This window comes from Oculina patagonica, chromosome 7 (genome assembly GCF_052425735.1).
Source record: "Oculina patagonica isolate OP01 chromosome 7, crgOcupat, whole genome shotgun sequence".
NCBI lineage: Eukaryota > Metazoa > Cnidaria > Anthozoa > Scleractinia > Oculinidae > Oculina > Oculina patagonica.
The window spans coordinates 23847106-23872455 of record NC_135764.1 but is presented as its reverse complement, the minus strand read 5'-3'; the positions used below and the strand labels follow the sequence as shown (position 1 = coordinate 23872455).

Genomic DNA, 25350 nt, shown 5'->3' with positions numbered 1-25350 from the left:
AAATTCGGATCATTTTCATGAGATATAGTCACTTCCCGCAATTTTGTAGATGTTTTCAGCGTTTCTTTCGGTTCAAGATAGAGCTCCAACTAAACCCGTAAAAATAGCGCACAATATCTGATGGAACTACGAAAAATGATCCAACGTGGTATCTTGGCAAAATGTGTTCACTTTACGGTATGTTTAAGGCGTTTTTCTATTGTTGCTGTCGTGTTATACTGACGCTACCTATTATTAGGACAACATGGGGAAGCATTCTGATCTAATTTCAACAGGAGGTATCAAGGAGGTACATAAAGAGTATTCGTTCTGGACAAGAAAGCACCTGAATAGAAGGACAAAGGGTTTATAATGAATAAAAACAGTACCTATTTAAACTACTGAGTAAAGAGAGCCGCCCTCTCGCTCTCTCTTTTAGAGTATGTTGCAGTTGAATTGAACCCAGTGATTCCCCAAGGAAAAACTCGAGGCTTCATTGGGTCATACCGCCACTCCGTTATTATCTTAATCTGAGCACAAAAGTGTATTTCTAAGCAAGTAGACTCCTTGCTTTGTGACGTTTTTCTTTAAGCAAAGCTATCCCCAATGAAAACCTCGACTGAACAGCCATTTTTATGTCCTAGTTTTACTTTGCTGAATATTAATTGTCACACTGCTCAAAAGAACGAGATCTAGACGAAATTTATACACTGTGAGACGTTTATTGCTACCCGTTCAGTCTATACGTATGCATGCGTAATATATTGCTATTACGAAAAAGGGATACATTTGATACATAGGTTAACTGCTCTTTTATACGCCGCCTTTGTAAAAGCGACGGGCAGAAGACTATTAATAATGATTAAATATTTGTTAAGTACAGATGGACAGGATGGCAAAATTTTAACTTCCTCTGTTGGACAAACTTTGACTCATTTGTTTCGTTGATTGTCATTTTTTTTTTCTGACAGGGACGTTGAGAAGAATTTGTCAGCTGCTGGTTTTGCCGTGCATCAGTTTTCAGTTAGCCCTATCCCGACCTTCTTTTCAAGTAAATAGGTTATATGTGTTTGCAAATAACTATTCGAAATTGGAATAAATACATTTTTACAAAGACAGGAAAAACCAACCTTATTACTTCAGTCATAATTAAACTGCACAACCCTATACAAAGCCGGTCGATTTTTATCGAGGAAAGGTCTTGTTTCTTCTCTTCCTTCTATGAATATATGCCTTCTTAACAACTCGAAGGAGGGTCACGAACTGTAAAACCACACCGAAAGAAAGACATTTGATGTAGAACTGTTTAGCAATGAAATACTTGAGCGGCTTGATTTTTACCAAATCAGTATAATGCTGGACTGAGAGTAAATTTCAATTCGGATCTGAAGTGGGCTCAACCTGCTTCCCAGTTATGAATCTTCGTATCCCCAATATTATAACATACTCTTTTAAACCCTTACAGTAGCGCTTTCCCTAAAAAGACTTGTTTTTAATCTGCTGGTCTTTCCTTGGCGAGGTTGACTGTTACCTTAACTAACCTATTCTAGCAATACAATAAATGGTTTAATTTGTCCCTCTTGGCTTATTTTTCGTTATTAAATTACGTTTTGAAATAACATATACGCAAGTGTTAGAAACAAAAAATTAACTGAATACACCGACACTACAACAAATACATACTATCAAAACAAACTGCTAGTAGAAGCTACTTGGTATTGTATGTAACGTCTCCAATCTTAAGTCATACGCGTTTCTTTGACTGAGGACAGGCGGCAAAACGTCTGATCCCTGCTTTTCCTGGTCCATTACCAGTGTAACTTCTTTTTTTCTTGTGGATAAAGCCATCCTTGTTTGCTGGAATGGAGTGCTGAGACCTTGAAAAGGATAAATAAAATAAAACATAGTAGTTATGATCTTGCATGATAAAGACAAATAAAATGCGAAACAATTTCAACATTGTTTCTGAAAACTTCTCAACCTAAAAAGATCAACAAAGCGCATGTTTTCTTTTTTTTCTTTTACGTATATATATATATACCTGCTTTGCTAAGCAAGGAAGGAAGCACCTTGTTGGTTTAAAAATTGTTTGTTTTTAGATAATGTTAAGATAACCCATTAACATGAAGTAAAATAATAAAGAAATAAGAAATTAGTGTCATGCCATGGAGCTGCGGTTTCGTTGGACCTAAGTGGCGGAACAGTAGGAGGGTTGCACTTTCATCATCCCCCGGATCTCTTGTTCTATTATGTTGTATTAATTACTAGAATCTATTCAAAGTAACTCTAACCTATCAATTATTCTTATTACTTTATGAATTAATTAATAACTTCATTTTATTTTTTCAGGTCTCTATTGATCTTTTTTAAGACTGGTTTTCCCTTGGCATAAAAATAAGCAAAGGCACAAGCATAAACCAAAAGCGCTAAGAAAAAAGAACACTGCCATTCTTTTTATGATGTCCTCACTGGGAATGATTCTTTAAGTACTTGATTTTATATTGTACTCACAAAGATTGCTCAAGTAATTCAGACATTGGTTCATGTACCATTGGGCTCGAGCGTAGCTCTGTTTGTGTCCATTGATGACGTCTTGTGTCGCTGTGCTCGACAACTTGATAATTTTCGTCTTGTATCTTCATTGTGTTATCATCATCTTCGTCATCTTCTTCAAGAGTGACATCTATAACTCCACTGTCTTTCACCTCAGAGAGTATGGTAGGATTATCAATGTGCCCGGATTGAAGCTGGTTTTCAAGAATGTCTGTTCCTGCAATACCCTGTATTTCTCCCTGTAAATCATTAAGAGGCAGAAGCAAACCCAGACAGCATGAAAAGGACCAATGAGGATTTTTGCGCCATTCCTTGAGGAATCCATATAGGAACAATGCGTATTGAACTAAAATAAATGTAGAATTCAAGGAGTTCAATTTATAAATCGTGCCAATCCATCATCTGTGATCACGCTAGTCATTGTAGTGGCTATTTGTCAAAAAAACAAAAGGAACTGCGAATAATTAAGAGAAACTGCAAACCGGGCGACCCCTTCCCGTATATTCAACTATAGGGAATACCCCCAACCGGTTACAGGTATGTGACATTTTACTTGTATAAGGTATAGGTACATTAAAAAGTTCAGTTTCACAATAAGTGTCCACTTACATCATCCCTTTCCTGTGCATTCTATCTCTACCCACAACTGACCCAAAACTCAAACAGCGGTTGCTAATTTATTACGTTACGTTTCGTCATTTAGCAAACTTCAAATAAGTCAATGAACACAAAATTGTTCTCTCACCAGCAAGTAGGCCGATCACCAAGGTGTTTGCTCCAAGTACCAATAATTTGAACAAGACTGCATCGGTGTACGTGTCGATCGTGGCCGGAAGGTTCTCCGCAGGAATCCTGCTTACTGCGCCAACACCTAAGTTAACAACAGTGACGGCAAGGGAAGTGGCCATCAATCTGTTCTCGGCCAAGTCCCCTATAGGTTTGATCCAAGAAAAAAGCATTCCATACATTCCGGCAATGACCCATGCCAAGCCGATATACGACCTGCTCTCGTGACCCACGAGAATTATACCAGATGTAAGGATTACTTTACGGGACATTTCAACCAACTCCCAATACCACGAGTCATGTTTGTAGTTTTCAAAAAGAAATCGCAATCCCGAGATGATTTCCATACCAGAGTTCGGATCCTGAAAAGCGTCGGTTTCTTTTACAGTTATCATTGATCTTCGTTGTCTCCAAAGGGCGATAAATGAGGAGACAGGGAGGGCAAAAATATAAGCAACTGAAATGTACGCCACTATAAGCCAATAACTGTACTTTGTACCTTGGCACTGGATGCTGTAATCTGCTTTCATGTACTTGTGACAAAACTCTTCTTTTTCATCTCGGCAGAGTTTCTGGCAAGCCATTGGTAGAACACTGGCTGTCTTGGCACAGGTGCTCAGATAGGTAACGTACAGGAAAAAAAACAAATTCCTGAACACGAATTCTTTTGTCTGTGAGATTGTTGTTGACTTATCATTGTTCAGTATGCTTCGACTACGCAAGGTTGTTACTTTACGCACTCCATAGAAGACAACAGAAATTCCAATGGCAGCAGCATTTATTGCCATCATCATTAATAAGTTTTCAAAGGCATCCGCACGAAGTCGCGAGAAAAGGCAGTGAATAGGTGCTATCTGAAGTACATCCATCTGGAGAATTTCTGAATATTTTGCGATTGCTTGTAAGGAGCCTGGCCATTTTATAAACGAGAACGCTTGCAGTAAACCATGGGTGACCTGATAAAGGCCAAGTACGATCTTAACTTTTGACAAAAATAAGTCTATTACAGAGTTTTTTCGTTTCTTTTTATTTTCTCTTTTGCTTATCAACACCAAAACGACAGTGATTATTACAATAATGGCCCCAATGATCGACAACTGTCCCGCTATCCACTTTTTTGATGGACATTGTGTGCAAGCATGTAATTGTTTGTAGTATCCCGAACTGCAAACTTCACAGAGCGGTCCTTTATATCCATCGTCACAATGAGAATCTAGACCACCTTTACAAGACTCTTCCCCTGGACACTTGTAAGGCGTTGGTATAGGAAAAAAGAATTGTATACTCGAAGCATCTAATGCTGGTTTGGATGAAAGCAGATTGTTAATAAAACCTCTGTACACATCCACGTGTGTAACGTTCCGCCATTCCCACCAATAACCAGCTTTCAAAGTAGCGTAATCATCTTGACATTCTAGTCCACCTTGTCCACATTTGTGACATTTCTCAAACATATGGGTTCGATAAAATCCTTCCAAACAAACACAAGCACGGTATCCAGCGAAGAAATCAGTTTCTGTTCCTGTTGGACACAAATGATAAAATATATAATGTATCATCAGGAATTAAGGTGGCTGGCGACAGTTGTTAGCACTTTCAACCACTTACTTTTTGATGGGTTATTATCAGCTGATGGTACAATGATTGGTGAACACGTTGTTATCATTTTCATGAAACAATAGGTTACCACCATAGCAACGGTATAACCTTTTTAAATACACCCTTAATTTAGGCTTTTACTGCTAATAACTTGGCTCGGTGACACTTGTTATTTATGATAAAGTTTTGATCAGCAAGACAAGATAAAACTTTTGGCAAAGTTTAAAATAATTTTGCAAATAGGGTTGAGAGCCACTTACAATTTCGAAAATGTAAGATGGCTTTGAACCTCATGGGGGGTCCATCGGACGGACTTGTTTTTGACTTATAGGCACTTAAAGCTAAAAGAATGGGTGTTTTTAACAGGTTTAACCGTTGCTAAGATAACTTATAGCTTGTTCACCGGTGACTGGGCATCTTTTTAATACCATAACTGTTGTGTCAATTGAAAAGAAGCCGTAGTATTGACCGCCAGAGTTGAGGTTCTGAAAAATGCAGGAAACTGTTTTGAGCTTGATTTTTTGGCGGCTCCAATGACGTCACAGCCAACTTAATTATGTCAACTTGTAGAGTAAGCTTCTCAGTGCAAAATAATTTGCTGCTGAGGGGTTCCATACCTCCCCCCTCCCCCCCGAGAATTGCATTGCGCATTCTTGCTGCGCATACGTTTTCGCGTCACTTAGCAAGCGCACGAGGGCGTTCGCACACAGAACACTACGAGATTTCCTTTAGGCTAAGCGTGGTAGGGGAAAAATGGTCTTTTTCTTCGAAACGAGCACGGTGACCCGGTTTTTTTTAATGTGTTAATTGAAGTGTCAAACGGTTGTCTACAACACGTTGCGATTTAAAGAAATGTTTAAAGTTATACATTGATATATTTCTATATTTAAATGCCGTAAAAAACACGTTATTAAGTAGAGCTGTTTATGTGCGCACAAAGCAAAATCGTTAATTTCTTCTTTCATATTCCTAATTCATGTTCAATACCAATAGTTTATAATATAAGATCAAAAGCTTTTTGTTGAACTAGACTGATATTTTAACGCGAGTATAATTTTTCTTAAAGGAAAGATAGAAAGATAGATTCCCTTTCCCATTCGGATAACATTTACATCAACCGTATGGCAAAAGTGGTTAAGTCAAAGAGTGAAAGAGTACGGTATAACATCAACAGGTTTAAAGAAAGGGATGCAAGAGATTTTTTCCAGCATCAGGTTCCAGCCTTTATCCATACAGGACGAGAGACGGAAAGAAGCTGAGGTGAACGACCATACAGGAAAAGAAGGAATCGAAGACCAATGGGGAGTGAGAGCACTTACTGTGTCGTGTCTTTCGTGCTTAAATGCACGTGGGCGCGATTGGCAACGTAACTCTGAATAATTCCGTGTTTTGCATGCACGTGACATTTTTGATTTTGGGAACGAGTATTTTTGACTTTGTAATTAGATTGGGAGCGGTTAGTTAGTTCGCGAAGTTCGCGAAGAAAGTTACGAATTTTCAGAGAATTTCGAAGCGAAACGTAGGACGAAATGTAGGGCTGCGTAGACACGCATGGCTTAGAGATGTACGTTAGCTAAGAAACTCTGATACGGACTGGACTGGCCGTGAAATTCACATACTGTGTTCATGTAATTAGATGTTGTCATGGCATCGTCGTAACTACAAGCAGGTCTTGCTAGAAATTGTCCTTTTTAACATTTTTCTTTATTTTTTCCAGTTTTATTAAAACAGGAAAGCACGATTTGTTTATTTTTACATTCCATAAGCATTCTGGCTTGATTTTGTGGTGGCTTCAATGACGTCACAGCCAACTAAATTATGTCAACTTGTAGAGTAAGCTACGAGCTTTTTTCAGTGCAAAATAATTTGCTGCTGAGGACTTCCATCCACCCCCCCTCCCCCCCCTCCCCCCCGCTAGGGTTAAAACGTGCAAAGAAGTTTTGGCCAAGGAAAAGAGAGAGCAAGGGAAATGCTGGCTTTTGAGAGAGACTTGAAAGAAGTTAGAAGACGGCCCGGGGGGGGAGGGGGGTACTCCTATAAATTTCGGATAGGGGTGTGCCGCCCAGGTTCTTAAACCCTGACCCTATTTAAGGATAAAGAAAGCGAAAATTGATACCCTTTTTAAGGCCCAAAACTGAAAAATGACACCCTATTTAAGGGAAGAAGAAACGTTCCGTGACGACGCAAATAACGGCTAACCGCGCACAGCAAAACACAAATCTTTATAAAATCAAAATCGCTTTACTAACACTTGAACGGATGCCTTTTTACGTTTAGCTGGGCGTTTTTTTAGCTGATAGAATTTAGGTACCCTATCTAAGGATCATACCGGGAACACATTGCACAAAGGAGCAAAAAATTTACCCTATTTAAGGACTGAGAACCTCAAAAACCATACCCTATCGGGCGGCACATACCTATATAGCCTATATATGGGAGTACCCCCCCCCCCCCGGGGAAGACGGAAGAGTTTTGAAGAGAAAACTACATGAAGCGAGGAAAAGGCATCGGCCCGGTAAATTATGCTTTCCATGTTACAATTCCCATCCATAGGACACGTGCTAGATTTCCGGCAGTTGCAATTTTTCGTTTGGTCATTAGTACGGGTGGATTTGTTAATTTCAGCTTTGTTATGGTTAGATATGATTGTTTTGATTGTTTTTCATTTTATGTAAGCCGGAAATGTCAACTCTGAACAGCAGAAATGAGCTTGTATCGTGCTGCAGACATGCTAGGAAATTCTTGCTGAAAAACGTTTTTTAACTAGTGATAAAGCTCTCGCGTGACTTGACATGTGACACGCAATGTATTGTATTGTTCTAAATTTTCAAATATCTTTGAATGTAACCGTTTTTTTTTTTCTGGCAGTCGCCTGATGATTGCCTCGCATGAGGCATGAAACTCAGAGTAGCGAATAAATGACCATATAAACTAACTCTAGAGATTTGCAAGAACCTGGTCGCCCACAAGCCAAATTACTCCAAGCTGTTACAAGTCCCCGGGCCTCCCCCCTGGCTAGAGATTGGCACGTCACCAGCCCAGGTGACACCTGACACAGCAGCCAGGTCCCTTCTCAGCAGGGAATCCTCAAGCAATGTCAATCAAAATATTCAACAGCCCCTCACAGGGCATTCAAAATTTAACACAAACATACTAAAAAAATAAACACTCCAAGCTGTTTACAAGTCCCCGGGCCTCCCCCCTGGCTAGAGATTGGCACGTCACCAGCCCAGGTGACACCTGGCACAGCAGCCAGGTCCCTTCTCAGCAGGGAACCCTCAAGCAATGTCAATCAAAATATTCAACAGCCCCTCACAGGGCATTCACAATTTAACACAAACATACTGAAATTTTAACACAAATGGGCCCAAGCGTCGAAAGACAAACCCTCCCCTCCCCCTGCTTTTGACAGCTAGTCCGCCAGCCAGGCACCAGCGGATAGCTAAGACCCTGGGCCAGGTCACCAGAGCACTAATGACGGAAGCCCCCCTCAAGTTAAGGGCACGCTGGCACCGCGGAACGGGCGACCAGGTTTTTGCAAATCCTCTCAGATATATATATATAACTTTATCACAAATGAAGACATTTTTTTAATTTTTTTTTTTCATTTTTTTGCAGTTGGTAAAAAAATGAAAAAAAAATGTCTTCATTTGTGATAAAGTTATAATTTTCTATGAAGATGGAAAGCGTTGGATGCTTGTGATGATATATATATATATATAGTGAAATGAGTAATGAGAGAAACCCATCCCGTTAATACAATGTGTACAATATTTGTGTAAGGAAGAAGAAAGAATTGCCCTGAGCGGGATTTGAACCCACGTCCCCCTGAACACCGGTTGGGTGTGATGACCACTACACTATCAGGACAACCACGCTGGCAATGCAGTTATTTTAGATAGTGATTCGGCCGTACGTGGTATCCCGGGATTCTTTCTTTGGTTTTGAGATGGGAAAGCCTGTAACCCCTTCATAGCCTTAAACCTAAGGATCGACATATATGACGATTCACAGGCAATTTTATGCATAATTATTCCAAAACAACTGCAAAAGAAAAAAGAAAAGAAAGAAAGTTATTTAACAAACTGAAAAATGTTGTTCAAAGAAAAACTGGTACTCAAACTATGTCCAACGCGATTACCGTGGCAACATGAGTGACAGATGACGGTCAATTGTAGCATCCAAATCTCCGCAAAGGGAGAATTAATCAGTTGTTACCTTCAGGACAAGATTTGCAATCTTGCTTTCGTGTTCCTGGTGCTTTTTCAAATGATACAAACGAACCGTTTGGACATTTCTTGCAGCTTTTGCCAACGTAGCCGACATCATCAGAGTAATATCCTCCTAAAAAGTAAAGTTATTAAGTTTAAATAACCTCAGACAACCGTCACACTTTTTGGGTGTTTGCTGGAGTTATCGGTAACACAATCTAAACTCCACACAGATAAGGCCACGACTACACGTCTTCACTGAGTCTTTGAAAACTCCTAACAGAGAGGATGAAAAAATGTGGGCCTTATCTTACCGTGCAAAACATTCATATATGATCACTTTGTCCACGCTAAAATTAAACTTTTGTGATCCTGTGGTTGAACCCTATTGGCCACAAAAACACTGTCAACGATAGCTTGTTTTCAAATAAAACAAGCAGTCGTTTTTGCTGTTTTAATATGTTTCATTGTAGTGTTTTTCAACTAGGTAAAAAAAATTAAAAAAAAAATAAATAAAAAAAATAAAAAATAAAACAGAAACATGTTGCAAAGAAGACTATAACAAACCTGGAGGGCATTCTGTACATCCATCAGTTCCTTTAGTAGAAGAATTAGAAAATGTCCCCAGTGGGCATGGTAACAGTGTAGTCCGAAGAATGTTGTACGTGAGTATCTGTCCAAATCCCGAGGGCAAGAGAGCGGAAAACAGTGACTGACTTCTCTCAGAGAAGAGGCCTGTAACATGGATGGCTTCAGATGTGGAACTGATTGGATTGCTATGGGAAAGTAAATTGCCCTGTTATCGAAATTTTTCTGGCGGAAAGAAACACACAAAAATGGGTGCTTTCCATACAATCAAATATTCAGGTTTGAATTTCCCAAAAAAATAATGGCGGATAAAACAGCATTTTCTAGCTGACTGGGCTGGAAAAAATTGAATGTAGCGTTTGCTTGTTCGTTTGTTTATTTGTTTGTTTGTTTTTCTTATTTTTATTTTTAAAACGAAAGAAATAAGGAACCATTGTACTGTCGTAAATTGTAATAGCGTCGTGAATTGTAATACCTGTCGTAAATTGTAATAACAGTTGTCGTGAATTGTAATACCTGTCGTAAATTGTAATAACAGTTGTCGTAAATTGTAATAATGCACCTATCGCAAATTGTAATAACACATTGCCGTAATTTGTAATACTGCGAGCTGTCGTAAATTGTAATAACACATTGTCGTGTTTTGTAATAAGCAGTATTATCACACTCTATTCTTGGTGAATTTGTTGCATGGAACGAGAAAAACTACATTGAAAACATAATATTTCGCGCTCGTAACTAGTGCAAGTCCAAGAAGGACCCCCCTAAACTCTGGCGACGTACATCGAAGGGAATTAGTGAGAGGCTCCAGCAATTATTATTATTATTTTTTTTTTAATGTGCATTATTTTGATAAAAGAAAGAAAATACAAAACAAAATTCAAGTTTACAGCTTGTGTTTTTTTTTTTTCTAAATAAAAGGGTAGAAATGGTACCTCATTAGTACTTAATTGCATTGCCCAGCCCCTCACTTTCAGGAGTGTTGGCACGGAGTGTGAAAAATTAACTCCGCTGTTTCTTAGTTTTTACCTTTTTAACATTTATCTGGCTTCAACCTTTCTCCGCCGATGATATTATTAAAAGGGTTATTCACCGGACAATTCTTTCAGCCAAAAATAAAATAAAAAAGCCATCTAAACAAAATTATTTAATTGAACATCACTGTGAAAATAGGAGGAGTTCGGAATTACAATGGGTGGTCTGATACCACAACATCAATATGATGGCAATATATATTCAATATTTATTGCCATCAATATGATGGCAATAAATATTGAGGAAGACAAGGTCGATGTGGTTGTAAAAATCAAACGAAAACACGGAGAAAAGAAAGAAGAACCGCCATTATTACTACTATTGAGTGTTAAGAAATGCCGTTAATCTGTTGTGTTTGACTACGTCATTATCTTCCTCATAGCTCGTTTTACTTTTTTAACGTGAAAATTTAAGTCGGTCAGGCGGCACCGAAGGGAGATAAAAAGTGGAGTGGCTTAACACTTAAGGTCGCGCAGGACCCTTGAGATCATTATCTATGTATTTATTTAAGGTCGCGCAGGACCCTTGAAATCATTATGTATGTATTTATTTAAAGAGTATGCACGAACTGCGACGACTGAAGCCGACAACAAACGAAATATTCATGAAAATGTTTTTCTTAAACTTCTTTGTACAAGTAATTAGACGGTATTGTTCTCAGCTTTGCGTACCGTGCGCTGAAACAAAGCGAATTATCATAATTAGATTCACAGCTGCGAATATAGCACAAGTCGGTTGTAAACATTGTCTCGGAAGGTCTTCGGAAGCGGAAAATCTTGCAATTTTGTGTCCAAGTTTTCTTCGCTTATATAGAATTTCAGGAGTTGATTCGCGAGGAAAATGAACTTGGTGCACTCTATTGTGTTATGACAAGAGCGAATTTTTAAATTTCGTTCTCAAAATGAAGATAGCACGTTTCAAAGTTTAGATTTCACATTTTTACTCTTTTAGAAGCTATTAACTTCTAGCAGTTTTTGAAATCGAAAATTTCGTTCTTGTCATAACACAAAAGAGGTTATGATTCATCTCTAGGTTATACAATCATTTAATTCGGTGCGCTGTTGTAGCCGAAAACTTGGACACAAAATTGCATTATCTGCAGTTAAACTTTTAAGAGCCTGTAGCATTACAATAAACGGTCATCTCTCAGTAAAAGGACAATCATGATGTAATTCCATCATCCCTTAATATCCTTGATAAATTTTAGAGGAATCGATGTTCAAAATGTAGCGAATTAAAGCTTTACAAGATAGCACCCCGTCAAGAAATTTGGCTAATGAATTTATTAATGAGCAAGGGTCCTGCGCGACCTTAAAGAGTATGCACGAACTGCGACGACTGAAGCCGACAACAAACGAAATATTAATGACAGTGTTTTTCCTTAATTTCTTTGTACAAGTAATTACATGGTATTGTTCTCAGCTTTGCGTACCGTGCGCTGAAACAAAGCGAATTATCATAATTAGATTCACAGCTTCGAATATAGCACACGTCGGTTGTAAATATTGACTCGGAAGGTCTTCGGAAGCGGAAAATCCTTCAATTTTGTGTCCAAGTTTTCTTCGCCGCTATAGAATTTCAGGAGTTGATTCGCGAGGAACATGAACTTGGTGCACTCTATTGTGTGATGACAAGAACGAATTTTGAAATTTCGTTCTCAAAATGAAGATAGCACGTTTCAAAGTTTAGATTTCACATTTTTACTCTCTTAGAAGCAGATAACTTCTAGCAGTTTTTGAAATCAAAAATTTCGTTCTTGTCATAACACAAAAGAGGTTATGATTCATCACTAGGTTATATAATCATTTAATTCGGTCCGCTGTTGTAGCCGAAAACTTGGACACAAAATCGCATTATCTGCAGTTAAACTTTTAAGAGCCCGTAACATTACAGTAAACGGTCATCTCTCAGTAAAAGGACAATCATGATGTAATTCCATCATCCTTTAATATCCTTGATAAAGTTTAGAGGAATCGATGTTCAAAATTTAGCGAATTAAAGCTTTTCAAGTTAGCACCCCGTCAGGAAATTTGGCTTATGAATTTATTAATGAGCAAGGGTCCTGCGCGACCTTAAAAGACAAGCTAAATATCATGAAAATATGTTTAGATGGTTTTTCCCTCACAAGAATGAAGACCAATGACTTGTTAAAAACCGACTAGAGGAATAACAAATGCTTTGCTGCAAATTTGTCGCAGTTCTGGTGAGTAGTTAGCTAATAATGTTGAATAACTATGACGATACAAAGCGGGAATAAATTTACACCACGAAGTCTTTAACTGTTTTTCCCCAGTTATAGAAAACGAAAACCAGATTTCTGTATGATTGCTAATTCTCATATTAAAGGATTATTACAAAACACGATAATGTGTTATTACAATTTACGACCGCTCGGAGTATTGCAAAATACGGCAATGTGTTATTACAATTTGCGATAGGTGCGTTATTACAAATCACGACAATTGTTATTACAATTTACGACAGCTATTACAATTCACGACAACTGTTATTACAATTTACGACAGGTATTACAATTCACGACGTTTATTACAATTCACGACAGTACAAACCATCGCGATGTATACCGTTCAATTCAATCTTCCTCTTGGGAAATGCGGTTGATTGTTTCGCATTCCGAAAATTCAACAGTGTTTGCTTGTTTGTTTGTTTGTTTGTTTGGTTGGTTGTTTTTCCTATTAATTTTTTGTCTTAAAAACGAAAGAAATTAGGAACCGTCGCGATGTATACCGTTCAATTCAATCTTCCTCTTGGGAAATTGCGGTTGATTATTTCGCATTCCGAAAATTCAACAGTTTCCGGTTTGTATGCAACTTTTCCAGAAATTGTTGGTGCCACCTGAGTTTCCGGCTTATTAATCGAATAAAAAGTGTCCATTATATCTTGCATTGTCACAAGAAGTTAGTAGCCTGAAACTATGTTATCCCTTTCATGTAACATATTTTCAAAGAAAAATCATAAAAAAGTGATAAGATATAACTGTAATGTATTCGGTTTATTGCGCATCAAAACACAAGTTACAGAAACGTGCATAAGTGCGCATGCTTGCAATGTCATCCTCTGGCTCAATTCGCTACAATAAATAAATGCAGGTTATATTTTGTGCCAAAACAGTACATTTTACAAACTCAGGCAGTATTTCAAAGGCCCATGCTAACCCGTTTAGCTTTATAACCGTTTGTTTGGAAAGAGGATGGTCAATTCAAAACAATAACACACGACGACAAAGCCAAATGGTTGAACATCAGCCTTCAAAATTTGAGATGTCTTTACACCACTTCTTAGTATGCTAGGTAGCTGCGCCCAAGGGGGTTTAGCTTAAAGACAACTCAACGAATTGACATCCTTGGTGGTCTTCCGCCAAAGTGTTTACAGCAGCAGTTAAATAATACAGTTATCGCAAGAAATCCTATTTCACTAACCTAACGAGGCGCGCTCGGAAAAAAAACGAGAAGTTATGAATATATGACCCTCCACGGGAGGAGGAGGAGGAGGAGGAAAGGTGAATCAACGGGCACGCTTAAATTACACGCTAAATAATAGGCAGCGTGCAAAATGACACGCCTTATTTTTTTTTTCTTTTGCTGGTATTGCACGATAAAAACAAAGGCGCATGTCGTATCAAACAATTAACTCGGCCTCGTTACTGTGTAAAATGAGATGCCAGCGTGTCAAATAGCACGTTATTCACAGGGAGCCATCACATGAGCTATGCGGTTAAATAAAAAGTCAATCTTTCTTGTTATCGTCGCGTTTTTCGCGTTGTATCGGCCATTTTGAATTTTTAATACTTGTTCTAGCAGGTTAAAGGTCTGGAATCGAGAAGAGGTGGGGTCTGTGACGTGTCGAAACATTCGTAAATATTAATTATCGGGACGACATCCGATCAAGCTACGAGTGCTTAATAGTGACAAGGGGTGAAACTCTCAGCTTTCATGGTTGAATCTTTCTGCCAGCTGTGGGGGTCACTGTAGTGGAAGACCATCTTACAACCGGAAGTAAAAATGTAATTTGTGGAAGAGACAGCAATGCGTGCAAAATGGCCTAATATCTTCCCGAGTTGTCAAATATAGTCTCAATACCACCCCAAAACTAAAAATCGCTTAAAATCCTTAAATATAGTTTGCGTAAATCTGTTTAAACAGCTTCGGCGGCAGCCTTGACTTGAAGGAAGCCTAAAAATTAAAAAATTGAAAGAAACTAGTCAATCATGCTTTTGTTTGGTCTGTCAGTTCAGTACCGCCCTGTAGTCGGATGCTAAAAGCAGTGTTCAAATCTGAATAAAAATGTCTGTAAATTTACACGCTCTGTAAAAAGTATAGCCTGATTTTTTCCCATTCTCGTTGTTGTTTTGCATAGAACGTGCAGGCAGTGTTCCGCTAATTACGCCTTTTGTTTTGTGACCTTCTGATTTGCAATTCTTGTTTCGGCTTAATGGTGATGAGTTTGAGAAATGGCTGTGTTTTCCTCGACAAGCAAATTCAAAATAGCAGAATAGTAGATATAAAAAGGTTATATCTTGTCCGCCGGCAATGTGTTTCATCGGCAACAATGAACGTCGCCTAGCAAAAGGTTTAATTAGCAACCACCGTTCTCTTTGCATGTTTTACAAATCTCATCTGAGAACGAAATTAAATATTGAGTCGATCATTCTAATTCCAAAACAAAAAGAAAAAACTTCCGGAATTGAAAAGCACCAATCAGAACAAACAATATCATTAACTTCCGCCTTAACAATCAATCAACGAATCGAAATTCTTACTTCCGTGACCCCCCAACTGGCAGGAAGATGCAACCAAATCAAAGATTTTAAAACGACGCCAAAATATTGTATACCTTAGAAACAATCGGGCAAAATAAGCTCATGAATGTCTAGTTAAACCTTTTTTCTATCTGCCGAGTAAGTATAGTTAAATTCAGACAGATATTTGGCTGCGAGTTTTTGTCAAATTTGAAGGCTGTCATTTACAGTTTCACCGCTTGTCATAAACTAAGAGATACAAGCGGTTCCGAAGATTTCTCTGTTCCAGTCCTCGTTCAAACTGACCGCGAATAATTTATTCGGCTCCAGACCACCAACTTGCAGACCGCGTAAAAATAAAAAAGAGACGCGACAAAAGCAGGTGAAGTTTTATTCCTATTTATTCTCTTGTCTGATGCGAGGGCCCCCTGTGGTAATTCAAGTGTTCAAAATGACGCGCTAGCTATGCCAATTAAGAGATGCGATCAACTTACCGCTTCTACGTATAGGCCATTTTCAAGTTACCCTTTGCATCTGTTTCAAAACGAGTATACGTGCGAAACCATTCAAATGAAAATGAGTTTGATTTAGGCGAAAATAAACCTGTTGGTGAAACTCATTTTCATATGAATGGTTTCGCACGTAGACTTGTTTTGAAACAGAGGGAAAGGGTGACTCGGAAATGGCCTATTGAGACGTACAGTTTCTATTCGTTTTAGGAGACTTCCAAATATAGATGGAAATATTTTGCTTCGCTTTCTTTAAGTTCGATTCTCAATTTAAAATGGATTCGGATCGGCGAAAATCTGGGATTTAATGTTGATTTGTTTATTTCTAAAACGTTCACCACATTTCTAGGTCTTTCGATGGTAAAACTCCACGACTTCAGTTCAAATGTTGCTTCTTACTGCCGTGCCGAACACACCGAACAATGATCGCATGGATTTCTGGATTTTCGAAACCAGTCAAAGCTACAACGTTTCAGCGATCCAGCTTAATGGTTTACCGATGCTCTTTACTTTGGACTGAATACCGTGCCATCTACTCGGTGAAAACTGTTAAACTTAAGTTTTGTTTGTTCTTCTGTTCTGATGGTTTTAAGCCATCGTTCTTTTGCCACCCACATAACTTAGATTCTGGGTTTATTTTATGGTTTTGTTCCGTTCCGTGGTAGCGGAGTTTTTGGGCTCAGCTTGCCCAGGTTCGTTTTCATTTTCATCGTGCCCACGTTTTCACGGCTGAACGTTTTCCCCATACCAGGCACCCCATACCAGCCCCCCCCCCCCCCCATTCCACACCCCCCAAAACAGGACCCCCATATCAGACCCACCCCCCTCCGTACCAGGCCCCCATATAGTAGATCGCGCTTTTGATTGGCTACTTGCGAATTTGGGTACGGTCATGTATGTTATGTTGTCGTTCGGGGCATGATGTTATCGTATGCGGGGGCAAGCTAGTGTCAACTATTTCTAGATATAAAGTTTACTCCAGTCATGTTCCAGCAGCTACATGTATTCTGGTATATTCGATACGACTAAGAGTGTAATCAAAATATTGTTCTTCATGTCACAACACCATGTGTGATCTTGAATTTGAGAAAAAAAAATGTACCAAGATCGGTAGCCACTGACAAAAAAGCCAACTGAGGGGGACAAAACATTGTGCTATGAATCCCTCTTACCTAAGTCCAGATGCTAAAAACTTTTAACAGGTGGCTGATATTGATGATGTCAACCCAGGGCACAGCTTGCCAGAAATTTTTTTCCAGTCCACTCTACACGCATGAATTTTTTTGGAACCCTATCCTATGTAGGAATTTATAGCTTTAGCGGACACGCTCGGGCGTCGTTTTGCATGTGTCTGTAATAGCGAAAGTCCGTAATAGCGGGGTGTTCGCAAGGCGAGAGTGGACTTATTCTTGGTTTTCACGTGACGTCATCAAAATTCTTAAACCCAGAATTGCATGAAACCTGAGTTTTTATCCTTCACTGGCTTTTAGATGTATATATATATATATATATATATATATATATATATATATATATATAAAAAAAAAAAAAAACCTTTCAAAATGAATACTTTATATATATAGAAATATATATATCTTTTGTAATCTGTCAAATAACATAAGAACAATAGATTTATGTATATATATATTTTTTTAATTCACCTTTTTCGATTATATATATATATATATATATATATATATATACACCCGTTTTCAAAAACGTTTTCTTCAGAGAGATATATAGATAGATAGATACCTTTTGTTTAGAGTCGGTGAACCATGTTATTTTTGCATGAACCGCACGCTTGTTAACACCAGACTGTTAACAAAAACACACCCACATGAGAAAACAAAATGAATCTCATATTAATTGTTTCAAAATAAAAATGAATTGATCGTGGACAGAAAGGCGACAGAAAATGCCCGCTCCTGTTAGTAAAGATTTGCGTTGGCGAATCATTTGACTTGTTCTAGGAGCTCGGAAGAGCGCTCACGAAACCGAAGTTACTAGGCGTAACGAACAAACATTTTGCAACGCTTTCGCGAACGATCTGCGAACGTCCGTCCCTCGCGAATTGGCATGTTTGGTCGCCAAAGCTAAGAGATACGATATTCTGAAAAGCTTCCTTTCGTCACGATCAATACCCTTTTATTTTGATAAAACAATATGAGGATCGCAATGCAGTTTACCGTCAACTGTCAAATGGTCAAAAAATTAACCGTCAACAGTAAAAATGCAATATTTTTTACCGTCAATAAAGCCAGCAAAATATTAGCCGTCGACTGTCTCGGATATCAACGAGTGACTAAAATGAAGTCAAGTAAAGCTGTTTATAAATGTTCGTTTAAATATTCAAAACCGACTTCCGTCTGGAAACATTTCCGGTGTCGAAGAACGTCGGCCTTTTCAATTTATAACTGGTGTTATAATTACAGATCATAAACGAGTCACTGAGAATTACTAAGCATGATCTCGCTTTTGCGGCTCTTTCTCTTTTACCAAGCACGATGTCAAGCGTCTTTTGAGGCGGAAGTAAGCACTCATCGAAGTAAGAAGGAAAAACTGATTAAACGATCTCAAGCACATACTTCAGTCTCAGGCCCCGTCCACACTGACCCGGGTAAATTTGAAAACGGAGAAATTTGAAAACGCCGCGTAAAATGTTTTCCGCCCACATTAACCCGGGTAAATTTGAAAACGACACGCTTCATTAGTAAGTAAAAGTAAAAGTAAAGTCTTTATTTAACGAGGGTAGCACTAAAATAACATAAAAAATACTAACAAACCAGTGGCCCTCTAAAATTATTTACAATAAAATATAAAAATGCACTATTTCACGCTCCAAGTCCAAACGCTCATTGGTGAGCGTTTTTGAAAAGCTCCGTTTTCGGTGAAAACGCCGTTTCAGTGTGGACGGTTGGCCTAACCGGAGAAAAAAAGATGCGTTTTCAAATTTACCCGGGTCAGTGTGGACGGGGCCTCAGAAAAGAATAGCAAACAAGGAATCGACAGTCAATGGGCGCGAACCTTTTGAAGTAAATGAATTTCAGGGCTGTAGTTAGTAACTGGCGAACCGAGGCACGGTGCCTCAGTAAAAATTCTGAATTTATTCATTTGTTTCAGTATGCTGTAAGAGGCTATGAATTAAAAATATAAATATGAAGGAAGTGGGCCTTTTTTCTGTTATTGTCTTTGTAGTATTTTCGTCTGGCTACAAGCAAGAAATTGAAAGTGTCCCGTGGACAGTGCCTACGGCGATACAGAATCAGAGGAGCTTTTTGAACACAGAAATTCCATAACAACATCGGGAAGACAAATAGAAGCATTAGGCAATTTGATCTCTGATGGTGAGCAAGTCAAAATGTGGGCGAAATTGTAATCTTTTATGAAAAATTGCAGCCAAATTTGCTGATTTAATTTCTTGTTATAACCGTCATTCCATAAAATTAACCGTCATCCGTCAAATGGCCTTGCCGCCATCAACCGCGAAAACGGCTTATTTTTAACCGTCAACCATCAAAGGGAATTGAGACACTCGAATATTCAGTTTGTTTTCTCACGTGGGTGTGTTTTTGTTAACAGTCTGGTGTTAACAAGCGTGCGGTTCATGCAAAAATAACATGGTTCACCGACTCTAAACAAAAGGTATCTATCTATCTATATATCTCTCTGAAGAAAACGTTTTTGAAAACGGGTGTATATATATATATATATATATATATATATATGTGGCGTAAAAAAACGGCATTGTAAAAAAGCGGTTTTCTTACAATTATATATTTTGTAAAAAAGCTGCATTTTTACACTTATATATTTGTAAAAAAAATGTTTCGAAGGCTATAGCTTTCTTTCAATTAAAGCAAGTGTTCTGAATCTTTCTGTACGCTTAAAAAGCTTGAATTATTTGGCAGTGTCATTCTGTATTTTAATGTGTGAACATGTTTATGGCCGGTTTCTTTACAAAATTAGGTTTGCAAGAAAAAGGTCTGTCTGCTATACATGTAGCTCAGCAAAGACTAATTAAAACGGTTAGGTTTTTTCGTTTGTTTGAAATAAATTTAAATCGATAAACACTGGAGCAAGTTCTTCGTATTATATTCTAACTCTTAGCCTAAAAGCAGACGTTTGTTGTTTTAAACAGATTTAAATTTCAACTCGCCGATCGAAGGCCGCCGGAATGATGACTGTTTAGTTTTGATGAAGCAGCTGGCCTCAAATAATAAACCGCTTCCCTTCTTAATTTTCGCATCACCGAAGCACGAGATTCGTATGAATGTAGTTTAAATAGAGCTAATTTTAAAAAGTGAATATCCTGATTTCACCAAATGATTTAGTTTTCGTGACCTCTGCATGACCCTTGCGTAAACATTCACATGTCGAAACATAGTAGCCTGTTTCAGTCCCTGTTTTTTTTAGCGAACGAAAATCAATATCTTGATCGAAATGAAACAGGCTTGATGTACCGGGCATGCAAGATCGCTTCATTATCACGAACACTTCAAAAAGTGTAGCAACTAGGCAACTAAACAGATCTAGAAATGCTACACGTTTCGCATAATATTAACGTTGTGACTCAGTGTTCGACTGAGGCTTTAAGACAGTTGCGCTTTGGTATATGGGTTTTGGCATACCCTAATTCTCAACTCAAATTCTCTAAAGGTACTCTATGCAGCATCTTGTCCGTTTTTCTGTAAAAAAGCAACTTTTTTACAAAGATATTTCTTGTAAAAAAGCAGCTTTTTACAAATATATATTTTTGTAAAAAAGCAGCTTTTTTACGATTCTATTCTTGTAAAAAAGCAGCTTTTTTACAAATATATATTCCTGTAAAAAAGCAGCTTTTTTACAATTATATAACTGTAAAAAAGCTGCTTTTTTACATAAAAAAGCACCTTTTTTACAAATATATATTCCTGTAAAAAAGCAGCTTTTTTACAATTATATAACTGTAAAAAAGCTGCTTTTTTACAAATATATATTCTTGTAAAAAGGCTGCTTTTTTACAATTATATATTTGTAAGAAAGCTGCTTTTTTATGTAAAAAAGCAGCTTTTTTACAAAAACCGTTTTTTTACACAACATATATATATATATATATATATATATATATATATATATATATAACAGTAAAATCTCAAGAGTTAGTTTATATGGTCATTTATTCGCTCGAGGCATGAAACTCAGAGTAGCGAATAAATGACCATATAAACTAACTCTTGAGATTTTACTGTTATTCACCGCTCTAGTTCAGCTATTGAGCACTTTGTAGCAGATGAGAATTTCACTGCATTTGTTGGTTATATATATATATATATATATATATATATATATATATATATATATATATATAATATATAATAATAATGATCAAAAGTAGAAGATTTCAATTCATCGTTTAATTGCGACAACGCTGTTTCGTGTGATCAAAGTATAACCACACTCATCAGGCAACATCAACAAATGACCGTTAAAATACATAAACTGGCAATAAAAGGCTAACGTAAGGTTGCTATGCGATATAAAAACAGTTGCTATGATATATAAAAACTATAGCGTTTAAAAACAGAAATTGCGTGTACTAAAGATTGCGTTACTTAACCACAAAGTTCTTGAGAAGGAATCTGTTTCTGTGTGGGCACGAGCTTGCTAGTTCATTTCGCTTGTTAAGACTGCATAAATTCTTTTTACAAATGATTACAAATTTTTCAAAAAGACATAGATTACATTTGTTGTTAATGTTATTGTAGGGTCTACACTGCTTAAGAGGAGATTTATAGAAGAATCCGACAACGTCCGGTAATGCTATGAAAAATTGTTCGCTTATCCTTTGCATGAAGGTAGTCCTTATTAAAACTAAAAACGTTATGTTGTTTTTTTCTTCAAATATTTTTATTTTTTTGAGAAAAACGAAATTTTTTGATTTGCATCTAGACTCGTCTAGACTCGATTGAGCGGGTACAAATTGGGTTGAAAATTGACCATTTTCAATCGATTCGTACGTCAAAACCATCACGCGCAGAAAAAAATAAATACAACCGGTCTATTACATGACTCTTCCTTGTCTAAATAAGCATAGTTTCAAGAGTTTTGGTTTAATCTAATTATTTTACGGTAAACAAAACCAGACTATTCTCACGCGAAATGAAAGTCGGTCGGTCAAAAGAATCGTCATTTTCACTATGTGCCTTATCTCAGAATTCCTTGAGATAAATATATTTCAACTGTAGAAGGATGATACTTTCAAAATATTTAAAGTTTTGTCTGGGTAAATGATTAAGCACTTGTCAAAAAATTATTCAAAATCGTACAAATACGACACAAAATCACGCAAGCTTTCGAATGCGTGACCAAAAGTATTACCACCGTATTTGTTCTTTAAATCAATTTAGTCGCAACACTAGCAATACCAAGGCATAAATCATAATAAATATGTTCACCTTTGCTTGATTATGATATCCTGTCCCATGCAATACGTTTTTTCCTGTCATTTCTTCAATGGCTTCCCGTTCAGTTCGCATGCCGCTTGTCGAATCCGTCTGCGACTGGTGAATTTGAAGCAACCACCGATACGAGTTTAACCAAATATGTATCGTCATGATTAACAAGCCCTTTTTGTGTTACTTGATTAAGCCATATTTCAGGTTATAGCCGGCAAAGCGTTTTCGATAAGCCACTTTGCAGTGCCTGTTGGCCCCGTTATTATTCCAAGTGAAGTATAAATTTGCATACTTTCGAGACAAGCGTGACAGTTTTTTATACTTAGGGGGTGGGGTGAGGAAGGGTCTTAAATTTTTAGATGAATCAATGGCTTGAAAACGTTTGGGGATGAATTGTCACAAACTCGTATTTGCTACGTGATTTACTTTACTTATAAGTTCTGCTTACGCTCAAAATCAAAGAGAGAAAACCCGTAAAAGTATTGACAAAAAGCCGCTGTCAGGAAAGAGTGTTGTATTCTATTAACGTTAGACTCTCTAAAAGTCGTTTGCTTCTCGTTTCCGGTTTGGTGGTAGTCTATAATCTACTAATTGCTGGTTGCTCCTTCTATAAAAACCATATAATTCAGTTATGTACTTTATTATTCTCCAAAACAACAAAGTAAAATAATTGACCTTGTGTGTGCGAGAATTCACGTTGTTTACTTTTAGGAGACGAGCCACTAATGTAATTTACTAAACTCGATTATAGATGTTTGAATGATTTCTTTTTTCTCACGAACCATTTGTGGAGCAACCGGCACAACACAGTCCCCGTAAAGTGCTTTTTCCTTCAGTTGTCTGGTGAACTGTTGGAAACTCCACATGTTCTCGCTGCACTTGGTGTCTCATGGAAGTTTCTTGTTCTTTTAAAACGATAGTTGGCAGTCCTTGCTCGTATGATCGACGCGATAAAAGTAAATTAATAACCGAGGTCCCTTTGCTCATGTAACAAGGATATAGAAAATCATAAGTCCCTCTGGTCTTTTGCTGGTGTTAATGGCGAACAGGAACTTATTCTCCTTAGAGCATGCTCTAAGGAGAATAAGTTCCTGTTCGCCATTAACACCAGGTATCTTTAACAAGCAACAGGATGTTAGCGCTTTTACTATCTGTCCCTTTCATCGATCCGAGCTTGGAATTGGATGGCGAAAAAGTTCCAATACATGCAAAGTTCCTCACGAGATTGCTTATCACAGTAAAGGGAAGACTTCTAAAGGAGATAGAGATGTAGGAAGAGAAATATCAAATGTCATATTCCAGAAAACTGGTATCCTTGTTCCCGTGGGGTCAGGTTTGACGTTGTGAAATTCTTTTACATCCCCATGTAAAATACGGTATTAGCTTGTGACAATTCATCCCCAAACGTGTTCAAACATTTGATTCATCTAAAAATTTAAGACCCTTCCTCACCCCACCCCCTAAGTATAAAAAACTGTCACGCTTGTCTCGAAAGTATGCAAATTTATACTTCACTTGGAATAATAACGGGGCCAACAGGCACTGCAAAGTGGCTTATCGAAAACGCTTTGCCGGCTATAACCTGAAATATGGCTTAATCAAGTAACACAAAAAGGGCTTGTTAATCATGACGATACATATTTGGTTAAACTCGTATCGGTGGTTGCTTCAAATTCACCAGTCGCAGACGGATTCGACAAGCGGCATGCGAACTGAACGGGAAGCCATTGAAGAAATGACAGGAAAAAACGTATTGCATGGGACAGGATATCATAATCAAGCAAAGGTGAACATATTTATTATGATTTATGCCTTGGTATTGCTAGTGTTGCGACTAAATTGATTTAAAGAACAAATACGGTGGTAATACTTTTGGTCACGCATTCGAAAGCTTGCGTGATTTTGTGTCGTATTTGTACGATTTTGAATAATTTTTTGACAAGTGCTCAATCATTTACCCAGACAAAACTTTAAATATTTTGAAAGTATCATCCTTCTACAATTGAAATATATTTATCTCAAGGAATTCTGAGATAAGGCACATAGTGAAAATGACGATTCTTTTGACCGACCGACTTTCATTTCGCGTGAGAATAGTCTGGTTTTGTTTACCGTAAAATAATTAGATTAAACCAAACCTCTTGAAACTATGCTTATTTAGACAAGGAAGAGTCATGTAATAGACCGGTTGTATTTATTTTTTTCTGCGCGTGATGGTTTTGACATACGAATCGATTGAAAATGGTCAATTTTCAACCCAATTTGTACCCTTTCAATCGAGTCTAGACGAGTCTAGATGTCAAATCGAAAATTTCGTTTTTCTCGGAAAAATAAAACTATTTGAAGAAAAAAACAACATAACGTTTTTAGTTTTAATAAGGACTACCTTCATGCAGAAGATGAGCGAAATCCCTGTATTTTAAGAATTGCCGCAAAAAACAATTTTTGTTCGATTCTTCTACAAACTTGCTCTTAATAATTCTCCACTTGATACTGAAAGGTTTGTTGGTGTCTTGGAGTGTCCAAACGTGTTTAGACAGTTCAGTCTCGTTTCTCTTGTTTTCGTGTCGAAAAGATGCTGTGTGGTTTCTGTAGCGGTCTTTGAAATTAGTGGCGAGGCCTACGTATGATTCTGATGATGTTTGTGTTGTGACTGTGGCTTGATAAACTACATTTTGTGACAGGCATTTTCCGTCGAGTGGGCATTGATCTTTCTTTCTACAGTTGCATTCTTTGTTGCATGTTTGTGTTGTTTGCGACTGGTGGTAATCTGATAGTACTGCTTTGTTGTGTGACGAGATGATACTTTTCATGTTAGGCATGCAGGAGTAGCTGAGTTTTAGTGTATGTTTGTTGAAGATCTTGTGTAGAGGGTGTCCGTTTGGGAAGCATCT

At 37.7% G+C, this 25350-nt stretch overlaps 1 protein-coding gene across 1 annotated transcript in view; it reads right to left on the bottom strand.

Moving 5' to 3' along the window:
* Window positions 1-662: 662 nt before the first annotated feature.
* Window positions 663-25350, bottom strand: part of LOC144660433 (uncharacterized) — a 115997-nt gene continuing 91309 nt past the window's right edge. Inside the window, exons 15-19 of the mRNA XM_078521050.1 lie at window positions 9696-9904; window positions 9136-9261; window positions 3278-4840; window positions 2491-2878; window positions 663-1856 (exon numbers count right to left, since the gene is read on the bottom strand). Coding sequence (XP_078377176.1) covers window positions 1724-1856; window positions 2491-2878; window positions 3278-4840; window positions 9136-9261; window positions 9696-9904 — 2419 coding nt within the window. The 3' untranslated portion in view covers window positions 663-1723. The remainder of the gene's footprint in view (window positions 1857-2490; window positions 2879-3277; window positions 4841-9135; window positions 9262-9695; window positions 9905-25350) is intronic.